We start from the raw sequence: 23,034 nt of genomic DNA, 5'->3' as shown, positions 1-23,034 counted from the left end.
TATTTTTCAGTGGTCTTGAGTTCTAATTCAGGAGTTGGAATCATGAAGAGATCACCTTTGTATGTAGGATTATACAAGAATGCCTCTATGTAACCAGACATGGGTGATGTGTAGGAATAATTGATCCTCCTCCCCTCCCCCCTTCCACGAGCTTACACCAACTATGGCCAGATGTAAATCTTAGGTGATGCCCCAAAAGCCCGGAGCTACCACTTTCGATCAGTTTCAATCTTGCACACCTAATCAGTATTTCTGATAATATTCACGATTATTTGTTCTCCTCCTCCAGTGATCTCCAGACAGAGCCCATGCAACACACGGGGAGATTAGTTGGGCTCTCTGGCAAGGCAAGCTTGGATGACCTCTTCAAGGGCCCTACCACTCTCAGCTGGTTTTGTAATCCAACGCACCCAGAATGAATGGAACAGCTATGGGAGTGTGTGGTTCCCCAAACGTGGAGCTGCAATCCTCTGTCAGCTCTTGAAGGAGAACTGAGGATGATGGGAATTGAAGTCCAGGTGTCCTTGACCCCCCCAAAACGAGCAGCATCCCTCCTGCCACCCTCCAGGTTTTCTCCATTTCCTCCTTGGTGGCAGACCCACAGGTGCCTGTCGCTTTTGGGGTGGGGTCTGTTGTCTGGATCTGCTTTTCATCCTCACCTTTGAGATGAAGAAAACAACCAGGATGATAGAGCTGTCACTCAACTTTCTGACACCCCGGCTTAGATCAGGAGTATCCAACTTGACAACTTTAAAGACCTGTGGACTTCAACTCCCAGAACTGAAATCAATTCTGGCAGTGGAGCAGAAAGTTGGCTGATGCTCCAGGCGGTCCCTGGAGAGCCTGGTTTGGGATCGAGTTCCCTATGGGGTTTAGGGTAGGGCTGTAGAGGAGAACTCCGCAGGATCTGGAGGAGGCCTAAAGCTCCTGAAGAGCGGAAGAGGATGCGCGCGGCTCTTCCCGTGAACAATGGGGCTAGAGGGCCAGGCTATTCCGCCGGGATCTTTGGGTGCCGCTTAAGCTTGTTGCAAGGGCCTCGAGAACAGGGCGGCTGTAGACCTGTTATAGCGAGCGAGGAGAACCCGGCCAATTGTGATTTATTCATTTTGTTTCACTAGCGTTTTTTCACCACTTCGGGTTAGATTTGAGTCATCACAAGGAAGGAAGGAAGGAAGGAAGGAAGGAAGGAAGGAAGGAAGGAAGGAAGGAAGGAAGGAAGGAAGGAAGGAAGGAAGGAAAGACGGACCAAATTATGGGGAGGGAAGGAAGGAAGGAAGGAAGGAAGGAAGGAAGGAAGGAAGGAAGGAAGGAAGGAAGGAAGGAAGGACCGACCAAATTATGGGGAAGGAAGGAAGGAAGGAAGGAAGGAAGGAAGGAAGGAAGGAAGGAAGGAAGGAACAAATTATGGGGAAGAGAGGGAGGGAGGGAGGAGGAGGGAAGATGAGAGGAAGTGAGAGGAAGAAAGGCAGAAAAAGTTCCAAGTATCCTGTGCCTCCAGCTACTGAATACCAATAATATTGCCCCATTATCCCCTGATGGAGACGCATAAATTTGGATTCCGTTCAGACAGAAACCAACTCCATTCCCACGAGGGTTTCTTCGCGGGAAAGAGGGAGGGAGGGAGGGAGGAAGGAGTGGAGCGGAGCTTAATCCCCCACCCACCCAGCCCCGGCGGCAAGCAAATGAGAGCCCATCCGCGTGGGAGCGAGCTTAGCTCTCTGCCCCTCACCTTTTTTTTCCCTTTCTCCGCCCGCCCTTAAGCTTGAGATATTCCGGGCAAAAGATTCGGGATTTTCTCCTGACGTCACGCGGCTCCCCAGCTCCGACTTGTCCAGCCGACGGTTGGGCAGCCGCCCGCTTGACGCTTTATCCCTCTGCGCCGGGCCAACGGACGGGCTCCCCCCTCCCCAATATCTTGCCAGCAAACTCCTGCCCTCACACACCCCCTCCCCAAACTCTTTGCCCCGCTCTCTCTCTCTCTCTCTCTTTCTCCCTCCCTCCCTCTCCCCCCCCCTTCCATTATTTCTGCATCTCAGCGATGCTTTCCGGGGAGACTCGATCAGGATGAGGAGGACGAGGAGACGGGCGGGGGGGGGGCTCGGGGGCCGTCTGGAAACCTCCTCCTGGCAGATGCTCGGCGCTCGCCCGCAGTTGCCACCGACGCGCGGGAGGGGGAGGGGGGAAGCAGCAATAATCCGGAGTAGCGAAGTGTAGCGAAGGAGCGTAAAGCTCCCCTTCGCCCTCTCCGCGCCCCCCCCCAATTAAGAGGCTCAGTGGGTGGAACGAAGGGGGGGGCGGTAGCTGAAAAGGTGGGGCAGGAGGAGAAAAGGGGAGAGCCGAGATAGAGGATTTGGGAAGGGGAAGAAAGAAGAAAACCGGGGAGGGGGGGCAACCTTCCTCCTCCTCCTCCTCCTCCCCCCCTCTCCGTCTCATTCGGGGTCCAAACGCGAGGATTTGGTCACCCGCGCGCGCACACGCGCCTCCACCTCGGCCAGCCGCGATGTCTTTCCCCCAGTTTGGCTATTCCTACAGTGCTTCTTCACAGGTGAGTCCAGCACTTCGGGAGGGAGGGAAGGATGGGGGGGAAAAGACCGGACCCCTCCTTGGGCTAGAAGTTCAAGAGCCCATGGTCAGCTTTTACTTTTTTGAGGGGGAAGGTTTTCTTTAAAACAAAAACAAAAAAAAACCAAAAGCCCCACATTTGGCTTTTCTTGGTTTGCTACTCCCAGCAGCTGGAATGAAGAGGCGCCAGTGTTCTGATCATTTCCCCATAACTCCTTCCTTCCTTCCTTCCTTCCTTCCTTCCTTCCTTCCTTCCTTCCTTCCTTCCTTCTAATTTGGTCCTTCCTTCCTTCCTTCCTTCCTTCCTTCCTTCCTTCCTTCCTTCCTTCCTTCCTTCCTTCCCCATAATTTGGTCCTTCCTTCCTTCCTTCCTTCCTTCCTTCCTTCCTTCCTTCCTTCCTTCCTTCCTTCCTTCCTTCCTTCCTTCCTTCCTTCCTTCCTTCCTTCTTATTCACCCATCCATCCACCCAGCCATCCATCTCAGGACCATGGATCAGGGACCCCTGCGCTTCGCGGCGTCTCCCCCCTTCCTCACCTCGGTTATACCCCTCTACCTAAGAAAAGCGAAGCCGAACTGCGCCATCTGGGGAAGGGGGCTGAGGAAAGGACGGGCCCTTCTAATCCCCGTTATTGGCCGGAGAGCGAAAACAGATAAGGATCGATCGCTTTCCTTTCCGCCGCCCCCCGCCCCCTTTTCCTCTTCCTCTCCTTCATGGGTTGGGAAGGTGGAAAGCGAAAGTTTGACCAATCAATCCAGGACATCGGAGGGCGCCTTTTTCCGAAGGGACGAACTTAGAAATTGGGTTGACTTCGGTGAAAAGATTCGCGCAGTTGGTGACTTTAGGAACGGGATCGCTCGGGAGTCACGCCCGATGTGAAACCGGAGCCCTTCGGCGATCAGCGGGGTCTCTGATTAACTGGATATTCCGACTCCGGGGGACTTCATTCCGGGGTAACTGGCCGGAATCCGGGAGCCTTGTGGATTTCTTATGAGAGATTCCTGCCAAAATATGGATAACGCAAACAGGCAAACATCGCCAAATCTCTTTAAACCCCCCCATTTCTCCGCCCTTCCCCCCCCCCCCGGTTATTTGCACACCCGAGTCTACATTCATTTTTCCTCCTTTTCTTTCTTTTTCTTTTTAAATCTTCTTGGTTAATTCAGAATTCGAGGTTTTAAAAAAGAGACTAGACAGTCAGTTGTCTGAAATGTTATAAGTTCTCCTGCTCGAGCAGAGGGCTGGACTAGAAGACCTCTAAGATCCCATTCTACTCTACTCTACTCTACTCTACTCTACTCTACTCTACTCTATTCTATTCTATTCTATTCTATTCTATTCTATTCTATTCTATTCTATTCTATTCTATTCTATTCTATTCTATTCTATTCTTCCATTCCATCTGTCTATTCTATTCTATTCTATTCTATTCTATTCTATTCTATTCTATTCTATTCTATTCTATTCTATTCTATTCTTCCATTCCATTCCTTCTATTCTATTCTATTCTATTCTATTCTATTCTATTCTATTCTATTCTATTCTATTCTATTCTATTCTATTCTATTCTATTCTATTCTATTCTATTCTTCCATTCCATTCCTTCTATTCTATTCTTATTACATTACTTCTATTCTATTCTATTCTATTCTATTCTAATGCTGACCCCCCACTTCCCTCCCTCTTCTTTCTATTCCCCTTTCTGCATCCGAAGCAACCCTTCCTCTCTCTACCCAGCCTACTCTGGCTGATCCCAGAGGCTCCTCCGCTGAGTAAACCTGCCTATTCCCCCTCCCCCAGTTGGGCATGATAATTTGCGGGGTGGGCGGGGGTGGCGTCTTTGAAGTTTCTCCCTTTGGCGGGGCAAGATGGCAAGTCCGCCCGCGCTCTCGCAGTGCTGAGCAATTCAGGGCGGCAGCAGCAGCAGCAGCAATTCTTGGAATGAGGACTTGCGTGGTTGACTTCTGATTTACCCGGGTTTCCCCCCCCCCCAGCTTCCTTTGCTATTTTTGTTCTCACCCCCCTTTCCTCCCCCCCTTCACAGGCTCTCTGGGCCTGCTGGATCTCTCCCTGTTGATTCGGAAGAACGCTTCACTTGCGGTTTGTGTGTGTGTGTGTGGGGGAGGGTAATATCAGGGGCTCCCAGAATCAAAGTCTTTGTAATTAATCCCAAACTTACTTTTCTTTCTTTCTTTCCTTCCTTCCTTCCTTCCTTCCTCCTTTCTTTCTTGCTTTTTTTCCTTCCTTCCTTCCTCTTCCTTCCTCCCCTCCCTCCCTCTTTTTCTTTTTTCTTTCTCTTTCTCCTCCCTCCCTCCCTCCCTCCCTCCCTCCCTCCCTCTCTCTCTCTCTCTCTCTCTCTCTCTCTCTCTCTCTCTCTCTCTTTCTTTCTTATGCAGATTTTCGTCTCGGCCAGCTCCAGCGCCACTTGCTGTACTTCGGCTTCCCGCGCTGCCTCCGACGTTTCCTCGGGGTCTTCCCAGTCGGCGACCCTCGGCTGCCCCTCTTACGAGAATCGGCTGCTGGCCGGATCCAGAACGGAGCTCAACGCGGCCTTGGGGATCTACGGCTCGCCCTACGCAGCCGCCGGGGCCAACCCGGGTTACGCCAACTACCTGCCCTACAACGCCGACCCCTCCAGTTTCTACACCGCGTTGGTGAGTGGCCTTCCCGCCGCCAATGAGTCGCGAGAAGAACAAGGGCCGAAAGGCGCTAGTCCCTGTTGACCGGGGAGGCGTCCAGTCAGCTTAGATTAGAAGTTAGAAACGTTCAATTCCCACCAGAGGCCAAATGGGGGTTTGCTTAAAAACAAGCCTGTGCCTCGGGGGATTCAGGGCTGCCTTTCTCCCCGAGCGTGGGGGGGTGGGGGGTCACGCGCGTTAAGAGAAATCTGGAGGGCTCCCAGCAGAGCCGAGGCTGCCTTTTCGGAAGTCACTTTCGCGTCTCCCGAGCCCGTTTGGTACCAGGGAAGCCCTGGAGAACACGGAGGCCAGATCCTTTTACCCAGGGGGCGTTTTCAGTTTTATCCGCATTTCTCTTCAGGGAGATCTATTGAGCCCCGGAGTCCGGGAGAAGCCAGACAAGCAAGAGTGGCAAATGATAGTACGGATACATAGGGAAGTTAGGGAGACCTATCAGTTTTATTAATAACTTTGGATTGTAAGTGACTTGGAGGCAAGGCCTCTCTTCCTCTTCCTCTTCCTCCTCTCCCTCTTCCTCTTCCTTCTCTTCCTCCTCCTTCTCCTCCTCCTTCTCTTCCTCTTCCTCCCCCCTCCTCTCCCCTTCTCCTCTTCTTCCTTCTCTTCCTCCTTCTCTTTCTTTTCTCTTCTTTCTCCTCCTCTTCCTCTTCCTTCACTTCCTCCTCTCCCTCTTCCTCTTCCTTCTCTTCCTCCTCCTTCTCCTCCTCCTTCTCTTCCTCCTCCTCCTCCTCCTCCCCTTCTCTTCTTCCTTCTCTTCCTCCTTCTCTTTCTTCTTTTCTCTTCTTTCTCCTCCTCCTCCTCCTCCTCCTCCCCCTTCTCCCCTTCTCCTCTTCTTCCTTCTCTTCCTCCTTCTCTTTCTTCTTTTCTCTTCTTTCTCCTCCTCCTCCTCCTCCTCTTCCTCTTCCTCCTCCTCCTCCTCCTCCTCCTCCTCCCAACGTCTTTTTAAAAATCAGCTCCAGAGAGTTCAAATAAAAATAACAAAAAGAGGAGAATACTGTTCTGTCTTGCAAAGAAGCAGAAAGAGGTGGGGAGAAGAAGGCAAAGCAAGAGAAAGCAGAACAGCCCTGAGTCACCTGGCTATCAGAAATGCCCAATTCTAAGCAAGCTTCCAAGGCTTGGATACCATAGCTTTACAGCAAGGGATTATTAGACACGGCAGACCCAGATCCTGGTGTATAAAGGGAAGTCTTGCTCACTTTTTGATATGTCCTTGTTTAGCACCTAACAGAACCACAGAAGGGACTTTGGAGGTCTTCTAGTCCAACCCCCTGCTCAAACACGATTTACCTATGTGATGTTAAACCAGGATTCACTACGCCACGCCCTTCGGTCCATGGTTTGCTGGATATTTGTTGAATAAGTTTTATAGAGCTGCAGGACTCCAAATAATTGATAATCCTTGATTGTTGCCTCCATGCTAGGCACTGAGCCAGAAGTGAGAGAGCCTACAAAATAGTTCAGTGCAATGTATGTACCTGATTTCTACATTGGAAACTGGGGGAGAGGGGTATGAAAGAGGTGGATGCACACGCTTAGCTTTTTACCTGGTTCTCCCCCCACCCTTTCTAGAATTCTCAGTATGACTTGAAGGACAGCTCATCGGCTTTACATGCAGGCATTGCTCAACCAACAGCAGCCGCCTACTATTCCTATGACCATTCTTTTGGGCAGTACGACAGGTAAGAGGTTCTGCCCTTACATCTAGCACAGTAGCTCTGTTCCAGACGTAGTTGACAAGTCTACCTGGGGGGTCCTCGGTGCTCTCCCAGCTTGGTTGCTATTTTGCAGGTATGTCATTACCCAACTAGGTAACATCATCAGTGCTAGAAGGGAGGGAGGTTTGCAGAGAGGAGGAGGAGGAGGAGGAGGAGGAGGAGGAGGAGGAGGAGGAGGAGGAGAACTGTGGGGTCCTTGCTGCTCTCTGAACCTGGTTTCTTGCAGATGTTTCATTATCCAACTAGGTAACGTCATCAGTGGTAGAGTTTGCTCTCTGTTTTATACTACTGGCTTGCCCTGCCAATGTTGTTGGGAGTGTTCTTGACAATTCCTTGATTAGGCTGTGAAGCCACTAGTACATAAACAGAGAGTAAACCCCTCTCTTTTGTAGCATTAGGAATTATGTTGGGACAACTTCCTCGTCTCTTTGGATAGTCTGTGAAGTTTTGTGTTTTGGGCCTTGGAAGAAGTCATCCCAGCTCATTTCCATCTGCCTGTTAGGTATGGCACAGTGGACTTTGGCAATTCATCCAGACGTAAGAATGCAACCCGGGAAACCACCAGCACCCTCAAGGCATGGTTATATGAACACCGAAAAAATCCTTACCCAACCAAGGGTGAGAAGATCATGCTGGCCATCATCACCAAAATGACCCTCACCCAGGTCTCCACCTGGTTCGCTAATGCCCGCCGGAGACTCAAGAAGGAGAACAAGATGACATGGTCTCCTAAAAATAAAATGGGAGATGAGCAGAGGGAGGAACAGGGAAGGAATGGAGAAGACTCTAGCAGCGACAGTGAAGACAAAGGTAAGTGTGGAATGGTAGTATCCTTTTTTCCCCCTCTCTAGAAATGGGAGATAAATTCACATAAGAAAATATCAAAGATGTTCCATCCTAAAGTCCTTTCAGTACAGCAGTTTATGCTCTACACTAGCCAAGGAGAGGACTTCATGAGTTCTAGAAAACTGGCTGAAATCAGCCATTTCCCAAGAGTTTTGAAGTTGGGACCTTCCCCACATTCCAAGGTCTTTATTCTAATTCCCAGTTAAACCACTTAGAATACCCTAAATCAGTGATGGCGAACCTTTTAGAGACCTGAGTGCTCAAATGGCAACCCAAAACCCACTTATGTATCATTGGGTGCCGGGTGGGTGTGGCCCATTGGGTGGGCGTGGCTGCAGTGGTAATGGAAGACTGGGTGGGACTAAAAAGTTCAATCAATTCCAACTGTGCGAGATCTTTTTTTTCCCTGCAAGAAGTTGAAATTGATTGATTGATTGAACCTTTTTTTTTTGCACACAGTGGCAGAGGTCTAAAGCAAAAAGGGGTTATAAAACCCAGCTGAAGGCCTAGGACTGGGGTGACGGCACATGTGCCCACAGAGAGGGCTCTGCATGCCACCTGTGGCACGCGTGCCATAGGTTCACCACCACGGCCCTAGATTATGTGTACTTCAGCTCCCATCAGGCCTTGTCAGAACAGCCCCTTAAGGATGATGGTACTTGATATCCAACATCTGGAAGGCAAATGTTCCCAGCCCTGACTTTGAACTCCTATCCTGGATCATTTTTAAGGAGAATCACTTGCTTCTTTGTTTGCCCTTCTCTCTGGCAACTGCCTTCAACCCTGAACTGTAATCACCTTCGTCTGATTGTAAGGGTTTGTTTTTAAGTATTATGACTCAGTTTCTTATCTCTACAGGAAAAAAAACCCTATCCAGCCCTCTTGGTGGGATGATGTTATCAGGTTATTTTGTGGTAGTCCCCGAGAAGCCAAATTACCGACATCTCTATACATAAAACCAACTTGACTTGCTCTTAATGAACTCCTTAAGGTGACTGTTTTCTGTTCTTTATTCCTTTTTATTTCCAACCATAGACTCCAAAATCTGCAAAGAAGAAAAGGAGTTGCAACTGAGTGATCTGGAGGACTTAGATGAGGAGGAACCAGGCCTGAAGGTTGAAGATGAGCTGAAGGATGGCCTCCTAATTGGCAGAGCATTGACCGAGTCTGAGAAGAACAGCTCTACTGGGAGCTCAGCCAGTCATTTTCATGCTTTTTCATGCGCCAAGCAACGTTCCCCAATTACAGGGGACTTTCTTGGCCAGAAGGAGAATAACACAACAGGAAGTCCTGCAACGCAAGGCCAACTCTACGAAACTCCAGAGAAGCCACGCATCTGGTCCCTCGCTCATACGGCAGGAGCCAACATGATTGTGGGGTCTGCCAGCCACCCTGCTCCAAGGACAGAGAGCCCTGATTGTTTGGTGCTCAGGGAAAGGTGCTCTGGGACTGACGGACAATGCAACCTTGCCAGAACACAACCCATCCATGACAAGGCCTTGGAAGAGCTGCCACCATCAGCTAAGATCTTGAAGAGTTCAACCTTCAACCTACAGTCCATTGCACTAAACTATGCGTCCTACCCCATGCTAGGGGAGACATGTCAGTATGCAACAGGAGCAGAAGGTAGTTACCTTGGAAGCCTTTTCATCTTGTTTTATTTTCACACTGTCCTTAGTTTGGCAAAAGAAAGAACTTCATGTAATGTCCGGAAGTCCAACACAGATGTTGAAACTCGGGAGAAACCAGTGAACACTTAGCTATTTTATGAAGTAATTATGGGTATAGCATCCTTGTCTCAATTTTGGCAGCATGAAGGAAATAGGGCACCCTGCTTATTTTGAAAGAGGCTGAAGAATTTAAGCTTTGTAGGTCAACTTTGGAATTGCATAGAGGAATATCACGGGTGGGCAGAAACCTCCAGTTTAGGGTCTAATCCAGAAATGTGTCTATCTTTACCTACAACTCCAGTGAAATTGGCTAATATACATGTGAAATGTGATGGCTTGCACCAAATTAAATTTAACTTTTCTTGACTGATGTGGGAAGAGCAAGCTTCAGCTTATGATTAGCAAGTGGATACTTCACGCCTTAAATCGGGCGAGCAATCAATTTTCCTTTTTTAAAAAAAAATTAACTACTTGCTGTTGTTGTTGTTTATCCCTAAGGATTGAGTGAAATTGCAGTTTGGTCTTTCTGTGGTTTGCCATCACAGTGGTATATGGCCACTGTGAGAAGTAGCAGGCTTTGGTTACCTTTTTCTCCCCTAAGCATTTCTGTATAAAACACCCCAACTGCCGTGTGAATTCTATGATCAACCCTTCTGAGGCATAACACAAATTCTGAAGCAAGTGAGTAGAGCTATTTGGGAACAATGTCTTGATATAGTCTCCTTACATCAAAAGTGTCCAACCTTGAGAACTTTAAAACTTCTGGACTTCGACTCCCAGAATTCCCCAGCCAGCCATGAGCGTTGAAGTCCACAGATCTTAAAGGTGCCAGAGTTAGTGCTAAACACGTCTTCAGAAATCTTTTGTATATTTATCTAAAAAGACAATGAAACAGAAAACAAATAAGTATTTAGGGCTTTATAAGAAACCTTGGGTTAATGGGGTATAACATATTGGAATTAATTCAAAACTGTACTGATATCTCTGTTGTTCTTGTTGTTATTCTTCCATTGAGTTGTTCCTACGACGACACCATTTTTTGCAATAGGTTAAAAAAAACACTGCTTATCTTATTCTTAGATTAGGTTAGATAACCTTTATGGTCGTTTTTTTTCTTGTAGGCACAATGGCACACATTAAAAATGAGATTGAGTTGCTTGCTCTCAAAGTGTACACATACATAACACACATTTTAAAACATACTACACACAAGATATGTATAGACCTAAGTAACATATAAATATTTTTCACATTCCATCCTGAATCACCTTGCGGTTGGTGATATACAGATGTGATCTTCTCTAGGAAATTGTTTAGACATGCAGCAGGCAGTATCCACAAGCAAGTTTACGGAAATAATTATTTGTGTGCGGTTTCATTATAGCTGGTTTTAATGGTGGAATGCAACCAGGGAAATGTTCACTCAGAGAAACCGGGATGAGCTGGTGCCAAATATCTCATGAATGGACCTTCCTTGCTAGCAGAAAAGGCACTTCTAGAAAAATGGATAGAAACTGACCAAGCTTCTTTGCCTCCTCTGAGCCTGGAGTCATTGGAACATTGTAGGAGATACTATAGAACAGGGGTGTCAAACTCAATTTCATTGAGGGCCGCATCAGCATTGCGGTTGCCCTCAGGGGGCCGAGTGGGTGTGGCCTAGTGGGTAGGCGTGGCTAGAGTGTGTATGGCCTACTGGGTGGGCGTGGCCAGCTCTACATCATTCGCATCAAGGGTGCCTATGGGGGCCTGGGCAGGAGTGGGACAGATCTGAGGGCCTCTGGCAGGAGAAGGGTCTCTGGGCCAGGGCCAAGGCAGTGGAGGCCCATTCCCTCACTGTTTCCAGGATGGTTTTGTGGGCCGCATGAAACCACTTCGCGGGCCGGATCCGGCCCCCGGGCCTTGGGTTTGACATGTCTGCTATAGAAAGAAGCCTGAATCCATGACCACTATCAGTCCTTTTGTATGAACCAATACTTATGTGGATTCAAGGTTCTTCTGCTCCAGGATGGGCAACCTGTAAACCAAAGCAACTTTGCATGTCTGAGTGTAGCCTAGGATTTTTGGGGTGAGCCAGTTCCATCCAAAGCTGAGAGACGTTTCCATTTCTCTGTTATGACAGGATTTAGGAGGAGCATCCGGGCTGCTCAGAGTTCTTTGGACCTGAGTGATGTTTGCCTCAGTCAACATAAAGAGAAATTGAGAACAGCTTTCCGGCCGGTGCTGAAGAGGTGAAAAAAGTGAGTCGCAAAGCTGTTGTGTTGTGTGGAGAATATCCTTGATCGCAGGCTGTGATCAGTTCCCAACATCCTTGATCCCAAGTCGTGTTGTCTGAAGGGGGGGGTCTTCATTCAGGTTTGGAGCCTCCAGCATCCCATATGCTGTGGAGCTATTTTGTTATGAGTTACTATTTCAATAAAGGGAATTATCTTTGCAATTCGTTGCATGCTTTCTCTCCTTTTTTTATTTTGGCCAGAAAAATGCTATTAGTGGATTCATTCTCATCCTAAAATTGAGGGTTTGGAGAAGATTTCATTAAACCGTGAAAAATAAGAAAGAGGTAAAGGTATTTGAAGACCACGTTGTTCAAAATCCAAATTCAACTCTGTCTGCTTTCATATCAATATATGTAAAAAGGCCAGCTGCTCTCTACCAGTAGATTGGTCCTGATAGTTCCTTTACTAAATGATTAAGATCGCGAATACAGTACTTTATCAGAAATACTTTATCAGACTGGCTGATGAGATCCCTTTTCTCTCTTTCAGGTCATTGAAAACCACCATGTTACTTGAACTTCTCAAGAAGGTATGGAAACATCAGGCTTCCAGGGAAGACACCCGTTATCTCTCTTTGTCTGTCTCATTTTTTCTCAACACTCTTCAGAGTATGAATGACTGTTACAGCTTCTCTCGTCAGAGGAAGGGAAGAGATAACACAACTTTTACCATCACAAGGCCTACCAGAAAACATACATAGGAACTGGTTTTTTTTCTATGTTATACGAGCATCTCTCATGCACTACATTTGTCATCAAACTACATTAATTGAATTATGGCTCTCCAGTAAAATTCTGCCAATGTATTTTTGGCTTTTTGAGAGATCTTGGCGTCCGTTGTAGATCTGTGTTATTCTCTGCATAATGGAAACTAACAATGTGGTTATTGAACCAATCTCTTTCTTTCTTTTTTCTTTTTCTTTTCTTTTTTTCATATCCCAAATATGTACGGGATGTGTGGGTTTAACATCCTTCCAACAGGTTTTCAGATATTTTTTTTGAATACTTATTTCCCCCCATTTTTAAATTAAGTGTGTTTGTGTGTCCCGTTTCTTCAAAAGAGTCCTTTCCTAGTTCAACCTGCACATTTGTTCATTATTGCCTTGTACAAAGACACCACGGAAAGTATTTTTAAAACTCTCTAATTAAAAATCCAACAACTGAATGCCGTTTCAGAAAAATGTGAAATGTCAGAGACAGGAAGTATGGGTGTGAGAAAAAGAGAGGGTGAGGAGGGAGGAAGGGAGAGAAAGAGCACCCACTGAGTTTCATTACTATCAGTACTGATTGAATTCTCTCAGTTTTGTTTCTTATATAATATTTTGAAATCCTGGTTTGGACATTTTCCTTACTGATGTGTTTTTCCCACTATCTGTCTACATGGTTCAGATTTATTGTACACTCACATTTATTGTGTCAAGTAAATTCAGCTTGGGGGGGGGAGGTGTATATTGAACCTGCATCAGGATATAGGGGCTTACCATTGTGACGTGGTTCACACATTACACTAAGTTAAGTCCCTCTGTTTGCCCCTTTGCCTGTCCATCTGTCTATCCATCTGTCCACTCTTCTTTTTTCCACCCTAGCCATGACAGAGGCTTCCAGGATTTATCCAAAGACTGGAGCATTCCTGGTGAGACGTGTCTTAGCCATGAATCACAAATCTGGGTCTCACTTAATTGATTCTATAGTTTGGTGCCCGTTTTCAAGTTTTACAACCCTCTAAATCTGATAATTTCGAGGCCAGAGCTAAAGAAGGGCATGAGCCTGACTCGGATACCATGGACAGCTCCAAAGTCATCAACCTGCTCCAATAAAGGTCTAAGAAAAGGTCTAAAGAGAAACGTTGGTGAGCAAAGTCGCTGTCAAGGAGATTGGGACTATTCAGTGGCATGGCAATCTCACGACCCTTATCCTTTCTGGACTGAATTTCTTATTCAACCAATCTCAGTGCTTTCTTTATGAATAACTCATCCTAATTGGCATGAAAGTTTGTCTGTGAATATCTGCCTGGCTTGTCAATAGGGGCAACAATATTTCCTTTAAGGCAAGGAAGGGATAAAGTAGGACATTCTTAGTGGGTCATCATCCCAGTTTAGTTAAAAGAGGATTATTGCCCCTGACAAAGTTGAGGCAGAAAGAAGTACATAACTCGGCATTCTTTCTCCTTAATTAAAAGTGTCACCAAACACTCTCTGGGCAGACAAATATATAGAGCTGAAGCCCAGAGAAGAATGAAGCCTTTGTTCCTTGACTCATTGTAAGCAAGGCCCATAATTTAATCACTGTGCTAATTAAGAGGTCATCTGCAGATCAACCCAAGACTAGCTTTCCCCCAAGTTCATCGGGGTCAACATTTTACAGTGTGTTAGTTGTGATCAATATTATCCAATGGTTTCTGCTTTTATAAATCAGTGGGATGGATCTTGGTTATTGAGTGGAGACTGGTACATGGATCAGGAAAGGAGCAGAAGATGAAAAAGTGAAGTGTGGAAGAAAGACCAGGATTGGAGATGGGTTCAGAACAATGGCATCCAAATATTTAGGGAAGATTCTTAAGTGTGTGTAGCTGATGCACATTTGATTTCCACAACCAGGAGAATTTATAGCCCTGCAGATGAACCTTTTCCAATAGATACGTTTTGTTTGGAGAGAGATGAAAGCGCTGATCAAACATGGGTGCATTATTTGAAATGGGAATTTGCACAATAGGCGGCCATATCTGAGGTCCTAACCTTTCTACCAGAGTCCTCACCATCTATGGAGATTCTCAATCATCCAGGTCCATGGTTGTCCCAAAGGTGCTTTTTTAAAAGGCAACTTTTAGACTTCCTTTGTTTTTCCTTGAAGATGTTTCGCTTCTCGTCCAAGAAGCTTCGAGAAATTGAAGAAGCTTCTTGGATGAGAAGCAAAACGTCTTCAAGGAGAAACAAAGAAAGTCTAAATGGTGCCTTTTAAAAAAGCACCTTTTGGACAGAGACCTCAATCCAATTTTGCCGAAAGGAAACGACACATAATTCAGCAAAAATTAGGAGTGATTCCAAAAATACATTTGAGGGTCAGTTAATTCATACAGCTAACTTCCAGAAAGCATTCAGCAGTTGCCTTTGCCTTTTGTAGCATTCCTTGAACGGTCGCTAAATAAATGGTTGTAACTTGAGGATGACCTGTAATCGGAATTGGACCCTAACTCCCCAAATAACATCTGTTTTATAGATTATTTCAATGGTGGTTGTAATTTTTTTCACACAGTTGTCAGCTGCTTTCGAAGCACATCCTGGAACAGACGTAGTCCCAGCTATGTTTTAGTGCATTTACCAAAGGAGTAAAAATAATAATAATAATAAAAAAAGCAGAAATGTTTATGGTCTGCGGTTTTGCTGAGTGTCACTTGGTCCTTGGCAAATGAAAAATACATTATGGACGATCAATCACAGGTAGCACAGTTTTGATAAAAGTCTGAGCACAGACATGGCATTGAAAAAGCAGTTTCTTGAGTTGAAAGTGGTACATCTGGAAATCTATATGACCTGCCCTTCTGTTCCAGAACAGTGTAATGTTTAAAGAATGATTTTTTTCATCCAAACTCTCAAACTAAGCACCATTTGATGATATACCGGTATGTGTACTTTACATATGGATGAACCCTTTATTCTTAATTTAGATCTAACTCTAATCCAACTTCGTAAATTGTCATTCAGGTACCTAGGTGTGATCTATTCATCTTTTCTGTTATGACTCTCCTTTCTGACATCCTTTTTGGGCAAGGACAGGAGATCAAGGAAGGAACAACCCAAGCCAAGGGCTGACCTGCAGTTTGCAGGCACAGAAATTAAGCTGTAGAAAGATAAACATGATTTCAAATCAGATTTTGAAGGATTAGTGCTTGTATTAAAGAGTATTAGCCCCCCTTCAGAGGCTTTTGCAAGGCAGACCTCTTGATATCTCCACCCAGTCTTTCTCAAGAGGTACGTACACCAGGTAATATATTGATATTCCATCAAATGGTCCCATCGTGTCTTTTGTGCCCTGAAATCTAGAAACAAATATCAGTGGATCCAGCTATTTAAAGCCCAAGACTGGAATCATCTAATGTAATGCAAAACACAGTTTTGGCCAATTTTGTCCTAAGGATAAAGATATGGCACACAAGCAGGCTACCTTGGAGAAAAGCGGACTATGGATCAATGGCTTTGATCTTTTGAGGTTTGATGTTTAGAGGAGGAAAGTGAAAGTTTTTTTTTTCAAGCTGGACCATTACTCTTGACCTCAGTTATGGAAGCAACCAGAAAGGCCACCTCCTACTTAGGGGTGAATATGAGAAGCCTACCTACCCTTAACTCCCACGCCACCCAAATCTTTAGCCACCAGGCCAACAATTTCCAATCGTTGTTCTTGGTAGAATTCCAACTCTGTTGGTTTTCCTTATGAAATTCAAGAGGCATTGATTATAGGTCACCCTTAACGTTACAGCCAGTGAGGTCTGATGAATCAACGACTGAATTAAGGTGACCGATCAGGAGCCTTTTAAGATTTGCTTTGATTTTCCCCTTCCCTCTTCTTCTCTTATTATTAAAGGTCAAAGAGGCCTTGCTGCAGATTATCCAGCTATCTCCAATTTCCCTGCAATCTGTCATTCCAGCAAGATATGTATCGCAAATCTCTCAAAATATAATCTTTTGGAATCATATTCTGAATACTGTTTTGATTAAAAAAAATCAGAGCTAGGACTGATGTGGAACTAATATAAAAAAGACTAGATGTGTGGTGAGCAGACGCCTTCCATGTTTAATAATCAAAATAAACTAATAGGTTCAGCCAGCTTGCTCTTGTTAAAAAAGAAAGAAAGAAAGAAAGAATCCATGCATTCATTAAACCCAATGATTAAAATCTGTTGGAAGGTCTTTATTACATAGCAGGTTTTTGAGACGCAAACAGGGAAGACAACCGGATAGATTTTTCTAGTTTTCTCAAGCTTGTTTTGTCCTATATAGGGATTGCTCGCTCCAAAATAATGTGTTAGATGTGGTTTTTGGTTCTCAGAATGAAATTAAGTCGTGTGGCAGGGAAGGGACTTGAATAGAGCTTGACGTAATGCTTGGATCCACCTGCGTTCTTAAATGACTGCCTTAATCATTCTGAGGTCTCTGGTTAGGACTTGCAAGAGTTTATTTAGTGACCGATCACGTGAAGTACTAGCACCGTTTTACAAAGCCCTAGTAAGACCACACCTGGAATACTACAGCCAATTTTGGTCACCATGTCACACAAAAAGATGTTGAGAGTTTAGAAAAAATTCAGAGAAGAGCAACTAAGATGATCAAAGGCCTGAAGGCTAAAACATGTGAAGAACAGCTGCAGGACTTCGGTTTGGCTTGTCTAAAGAAAAGAAGAAATAGGGGGGACATGATAGCAATTCCAGTATCTGGGGGGCTGCCACAAGGCAAAGGGGACAAGTTGTTCACCAGAGCACCAGAGGGAAGGATGAGAAACAATGGTTGGAAACTGATCAAGGAAAGAAGCAAGCTGGAATTAAGGAGAAACTTCCTGACAGTGAGGACAATCAACCAGTGGAACAGCTTACCCCCAGAAATCGTGGGCATCCCATCACTGGAGATCTTTAAGAAGAGACTAGACCAGAGGTAGGAAACCTTGGCTCTTTTATGACTCGTGGACTTCAACTCCTAGAATTCCTGAGCCAGCATGGCTCAGCTTGGAAACTCTCCCTTTCCCCTCAGCATGGCTGGCTCAGGAATTCTGGGAGTTGAAGTTCACGAGTCATAAAAGAGACAAGGTTGACTACCCCTGGACTAGACAATCACCTGTCTGAGATGGTGTAGGTTCTTCTGCTTAAGCGGGGAGCTGGACTAGAAGACCTCCAAGGTTCCTTCCAGTTCTATTCTCTCTCTCTCTCTCTCTCTCTCTCTCTATATATATATATATATATATATATATATATATATATATATATATACATATATATATATATACATATATATATATATACATATATATATATATACATATATATATATATACATATATATATATATACATATATATATATATATATATATATATATATATATATATATATATATATATATATATATATATATATATATATATATATATATATATATATATATATATATATATATATATATATATATATATATATATATATATATATATATATATATATATAGGTAAAGGTTCCCCCGCACATGCGTGCTAGTCGTTTCCGACTCTAGGGGCCGGTGCTCATCTCCGTTTCAAAGCCGAAGAGCCAGCGCTTGTCCGAGGACGTCTCCGTGGTCATGTGGCCGGCATGACTAGACGCCAAAGGCACACGGAACGCTGTTACCTTCCCACCACAGTGGTCCCTATTTTTCTACTTGCATTTTTACGTGCTTTCGAACTGCTAGGTTGGCAGAAGCTGGGACGAGTAGCAGGCGCTCACTCTGTTACACGGCACTCGGGATTCAACCCGCCAAACTGCCGACCTTCCGATCGACAAGCTCAGCGTCCTAACCCACTGAGCCACCGTGTCCCTTATATATATATATATATATATATATATATATATAGTGACTTATGACCGTTTTTCACACTTAAGACCGTTGCCATATCCCCAGGGTCACGTGATCAAAATTCAGATGGCAACTGGTTCATATTTATGACGGTTGCAATATTTGGTAGTCACGTGATCCCCTTCTGCGATCTTCTGACAAGTAAAGTCAAAGGAGGAGCCAAATTCACTTAAGAACCAGGTTGGTAACTTAAAACAACTGCAGTGATTTTGCTCAACATCTGAGGCAAGAAAGGCTGTCAAATGGGGCAAAATTCACTTAACAAATCTCAGGGATTACCTGTGTTTCCTTTCTGCCAGTCTTAGACTGTGAATCTAACTGTAGATTGCTGTACGGAAAAAAAAACCACCCAAGAATGATAACAAACGTTTTAGCAAGTATCATTTGATTCAGAAAATATAAGCAACTAGCAAGCTAGCAATAACTAAAGTGAGATGTCCAGCCATTGGGAAGTTGTAGAAACTGTCTGCTCCAATCTGGTTTCCAGGGTTGTGAGCTGCTGCTGCAAAGGGGTTGTCAACGAAACAATCAGGGCATTTCCATGAAATTAACTTTATAGCTACCCTTGACCCTAATTCCCCCCCCCTCTCAACAGTAGAAAGGAAGACCAATGTCAGTATTTTTTTTTAACCTTTTACTCTATCAACATAGAAGAAGAAAAATAGCCCAGAAAATTAAATTAGTTGGTTCTGAGTTCTACCATCCTCCCTTTTAAAGATTTAAGGACATAAAGAGCAGTTCATTAGTGAAGACATAAATTCCATCCTACGTGTTCTGAAATAATTGACTTTTCATCTACAGCTAATCAAGACTTCCTTCCTTCTTAAGTTGCATGCTTAAATATTAGGCTGGAGAGCAATTAGAGCGTCAGTTTGAAGCTTTCTTCTTTGCTATTTTTCACTATTAGCACTGGAAAGTTTTCAAAAGTAGCTAGAGATGGATGTTGATTGCAATGGTATAGAGTTAATGGTATATCATTCCATCGCAAGCAGAATTTCTCTGTTCTGAGAAAAAACAGCAGACTTCATTTCCCCTTAATTTTCTTCCTCACAGAGAAAACTGAGCTTATTCTAGCTGAGGCTAATTCTGAAATCAAAGTTCAGCTTGAATGAACATGTTCCAGAAGAACATAGATTTGTGGTGCATCTCCAAGAGAAAATATTCAAAAGTAGATTTCAAGACACCTGTCTCATTTATTTTCTGTAGTCCAACCTTGGCAGTTTGATTTAGTGGATAAGGCACCAGGCTAGAAAATGGGAGACTGTGAGTTCAAGGTCCTCCTTAGTCATTGGTGACTTTGGGCTAATCACCAGGAGGTGGTGAGTTCTAGTTCCTGCCTTAGGCATGGAAGATGCTGGGTGACCTTCAGCCAATCCCTCTCTCTCAGCCCAAACTACTTCCCAGGGCTGTGTGAAGAAAATTAGAGGAACGAAGGTATGTTGGACATTCACTGTCTTGAGTTATTTGTAGAAATAATAAAGGTGGGATACAAACCAATCAATCAGTCAATCTGCCTGTCTGTGAAAGGGAATATTACCAGTAGACATTAAAACAATTATTGATATAGACTCTTGAGATTTAGAATCAAATCTTTAATTAAACTTAAAAAAATAATAGGTCCTCTTCAAAACCACAGGGTTACCGGAATTAATTTCCCCAGTAAATGGTCCACAGTGTTGACCTCCTCAATCTTCATCCATGATCGCCTGGCCAAACCTTGTATGAAATAGCCTGGTCTCAAAATTATGCTGATATTGAAGATGGTGGTTGAGTTTTCATCCCCTTCTGAAAAGTCAGAAATGTCTCATTCCAGCAAGAAGAGCCAAATCAGTCCTGGAGATTTAAAGACGTCACTGTATTGTTCCATTTTGTTATTTTTTTAAGATAGGAAAACAGACGTTTTCTCTTAGCTGGAAACATTATCTTCCGGGAAGGGACCTTATCAATCTAGCTACTACATCCGGATGTAGATCTTCTGCCTTGGGGAAGCAGGGAGAGGGAAGAACTTCATGATTAGAGGGAAATTCACAGATTTATCGGGGTTATCGGAGTACATTGTTTTCCCCTGAGCAAACATGTGGCTGCTTCCTTCCAAACTGTTTCCACCTGTTGCTTCCTCCACCCATCTTTTTTTTTGAAGCTCAAGAGATGAGAAGAAATGAGAACTTCAGATGGATGCCAACTGGGTTAAATACACACACACACACACACACACACACACACAGAGAGAGAGAGAGAGAGAGAGAGAGAGAGAGAGAGAGAGAGAGAGAGAGAGAGAGAGAGAGAGAGAGAGAGAGAGAGTGTTATGCAAATGGAATTCAAATGCAGATGATCTCATTTGCACACTTCATTACCCACAGAGAATGCAAAGTGGAATAAAATTGTCTCCATGGCCTTGCGGGAAACCTGTCTCATCTATGTGGGATTTCTGGGACAGCTGAGATGATCTTCTCCACATCCAAGAAGAGCCACTAATGAACATTGGTCCCAATTAATTGGCACATCCAGAAGAAAGCCTGGTAATCAAGAAGTCCATGAAAAGTTGGCTTTGTCCAGAGAGACAAAGTTCCCCCTGGTCAATCCCACTTATTGTACATGCCCTGATTGAGACCTTTGTCATTTGACAAAGGGTGATCCTGGATGTAGTTATTATTTATTTGTAAAATTGATCTGAACACTTTGAACAAAATGGACCTTTAGGCAGCCAAAAGCATTTAAGTATAAAAACAGGATGCGAATCAGAAAAAAAATTGAAGCTAGAATATAAGCTAAAAATTATAGAATGAAAAAAAAGTGATATCGTAGGTTTCTGACCATCACAGCTGGTCAGAAGCAAATTCAGACCCAAATGGACATCGTGACCAGTTTTTCCAATCTCCAAGGGGAGAGAAGACAGTTGTTTATCATAGTGTTGTCGTTGCTGTCTTCCTTTTTAAAAAAAATGCTTTGTTTTTGAGGAAATCTGTTTTTGCAGGTGATGAGGATCTCCAGAAGAACATAGGGCAAGGTCAGACCAACAATCTAACAGAAATGGAAGATTGAATACTCCAAAATGTGAACCATCCGAATAAAACAGAAATTATTTTAACCCATTCTGTCCTCCAAAAAAGCAATGAGATTAATCAAGACAATTAACTACAGCGGGTGACAATTGATCCTCTCATATATTGTGGTGGCTTTCTTAAGATCCAAGCCCCATTCTGAAATTTCCTTAAGGCGGAAAGACTTCCCTATTTTTTTTCTTGCAAAAAAAGTTAAACATGGGACAGCATGCTTAGCTCTTCTTTGAAAGCTGGATTATCACCGTGTGTGTGTGTGTGTGTGTGTGTGTGTGTGTTTGTGTATACATACATGCATATACATACATATTTTGATCTGATTGCTAAAGATGGGCTTAGCATCAATCTAATTTGATCCTGAGCTTGAAAAAAACAAAACAAAAACCCAGAGCTTTGTTGACCCTGACCCTGTCATTCCAGGACTTCAACATCTGCTTAGGCATTCTTTTTTTATATATTGATGTTACCTGCTGTTCATCTGAAAACAAATTGCAAGCTGGAACAAGGTGGATAACATCCTGAGGAAATTTAATGATTTATTTAAGCTGGATTTCTTCCCCTCTGCCCCTCACCCAATCTACTAAGACGGATCACTTGGCGGGGGGGGGGGGAATACACTGAACTGAAAAATTGGGCTTTGGTGATGCACAGGAAACATTCTGGTTTTTCCTCTGTTTTCTTGTCTGAGAAGGCTCTCCTGTCTCATTTCTGGTAGTTTCTGGTAGGGGCAAGGATATTTATAGCCAAAATGCAACTTATGGATGTAGAAAGAAGTTTAAACGATTACATTGGTGTTAGGTTGATCACTTATGCACTTTTCCTGTGCTCAAAAGGAAGGAAGGAAGGAAGGAAGGAAGGAAGGAAGGAAGGAAGGAAGGAAGGAAGGAAGGAAGATATTAGAAATTAGCTTGTAGAACATCTGTGCTAAGGGTATAGAGAGAAGTTATAGATATCATTATGCTATTGTTAGGGCAATCTCTTATGCACTTTTCCAGCGCTCAAAAGAAACATGGAAAGAAGGAAGCAAGGAAGGAAGAGAGAGAGGGAGGAAGGAAGGAAGGATAAAAAGGAGAAATCAGCTTGTAAACAACTGCACGCACTAGTGCATGTTCAACAATTCACACGATCAGCTGGATCAATTTTAGAAATTATATCATCAGAAATATTCATCAAAAAATAAAGCAAACTTGGAAGAGACTATCCAAAACGGCAATGCCAGTAAGAAAGTTGTTATTGTTCCAATTGTTGCTTGAAAAGTTGCCAATAGCTGTGCATTGCTTCATAAGTGGGATGGAAAGAATATAAAATTATTTGGTGGTTTTTTTTAAAAGGAAATTTGAAAGCAAAATTGACAGATCCATCAGTTCATAAAAGAATGCAAGTTTTACAAGTCTTTTGACCCTTTTGACTGGTGGAACTCTACAAGGCTATGGCTGAAACCCAATCTATTCACTAATCCTTGTGTGGTTAAATGAGGATCATTTTTTTTTCTGACATTCTCTCAACATTGTTTTCTTTCTAATCTCATATTCTCTAGACTCTTATGCATCTTTTCTATTTATATGATAAATCAACATTGTGGTTTAAACTCTTGATTTATAACTTGGCTAGTTTGAGCTTTT

The 23,034-nt window shown here is 43.9% G+C and overlaps 1 protein-coding gene across 1 annotated transcript; it reads left to right on the top strand.

The window, feature by feature from the left end:
* Nucleotides 1–2,500: 2,500 nt before the first annotated feature.
* Nucleotides 2,501–11,720, top strand: IRX6 (iroquois homeobox 6; the record flags this gene model as incomplete). Its single annotated transcript, XM_081335566.1, has 6 exons — nucleotides 2,501–2,545; nucleotides 4,958–5,215; nucleotides 6,827–6,936; nucleotides 7,475–7,782; nucleotides 8,854–9,444; nucleotides 11,608–11,720. The coding sequence occupies 6 exons, from the start codon at nucleotides 2,501–2,503 to the stop codon at nucleotides 11,718–11,720; spliced, it is 1,425 nt and encodes a 474-aa protein (XP_081191692.1).
* Between the last annotated feature and the right edge of the window lie 11,314 nt (nucleotides 11,721–23,034).

The sequence above is a fragment of the Vipera berus genome (genome assembly GCF_964194415.1).
Source record: "Vipera berus genome assembly, chromosome: 10".
Classification (NCBI taxonomy): domain Eukaryota; kingdom Metazoa; phylum Chordata; class Lepidosauria; order Squamata; family Viperidae; genus Vipera; species Vipera berus.
This window is presented reverse-complemented; position numbering and strand designations above follow the sequence as displayed.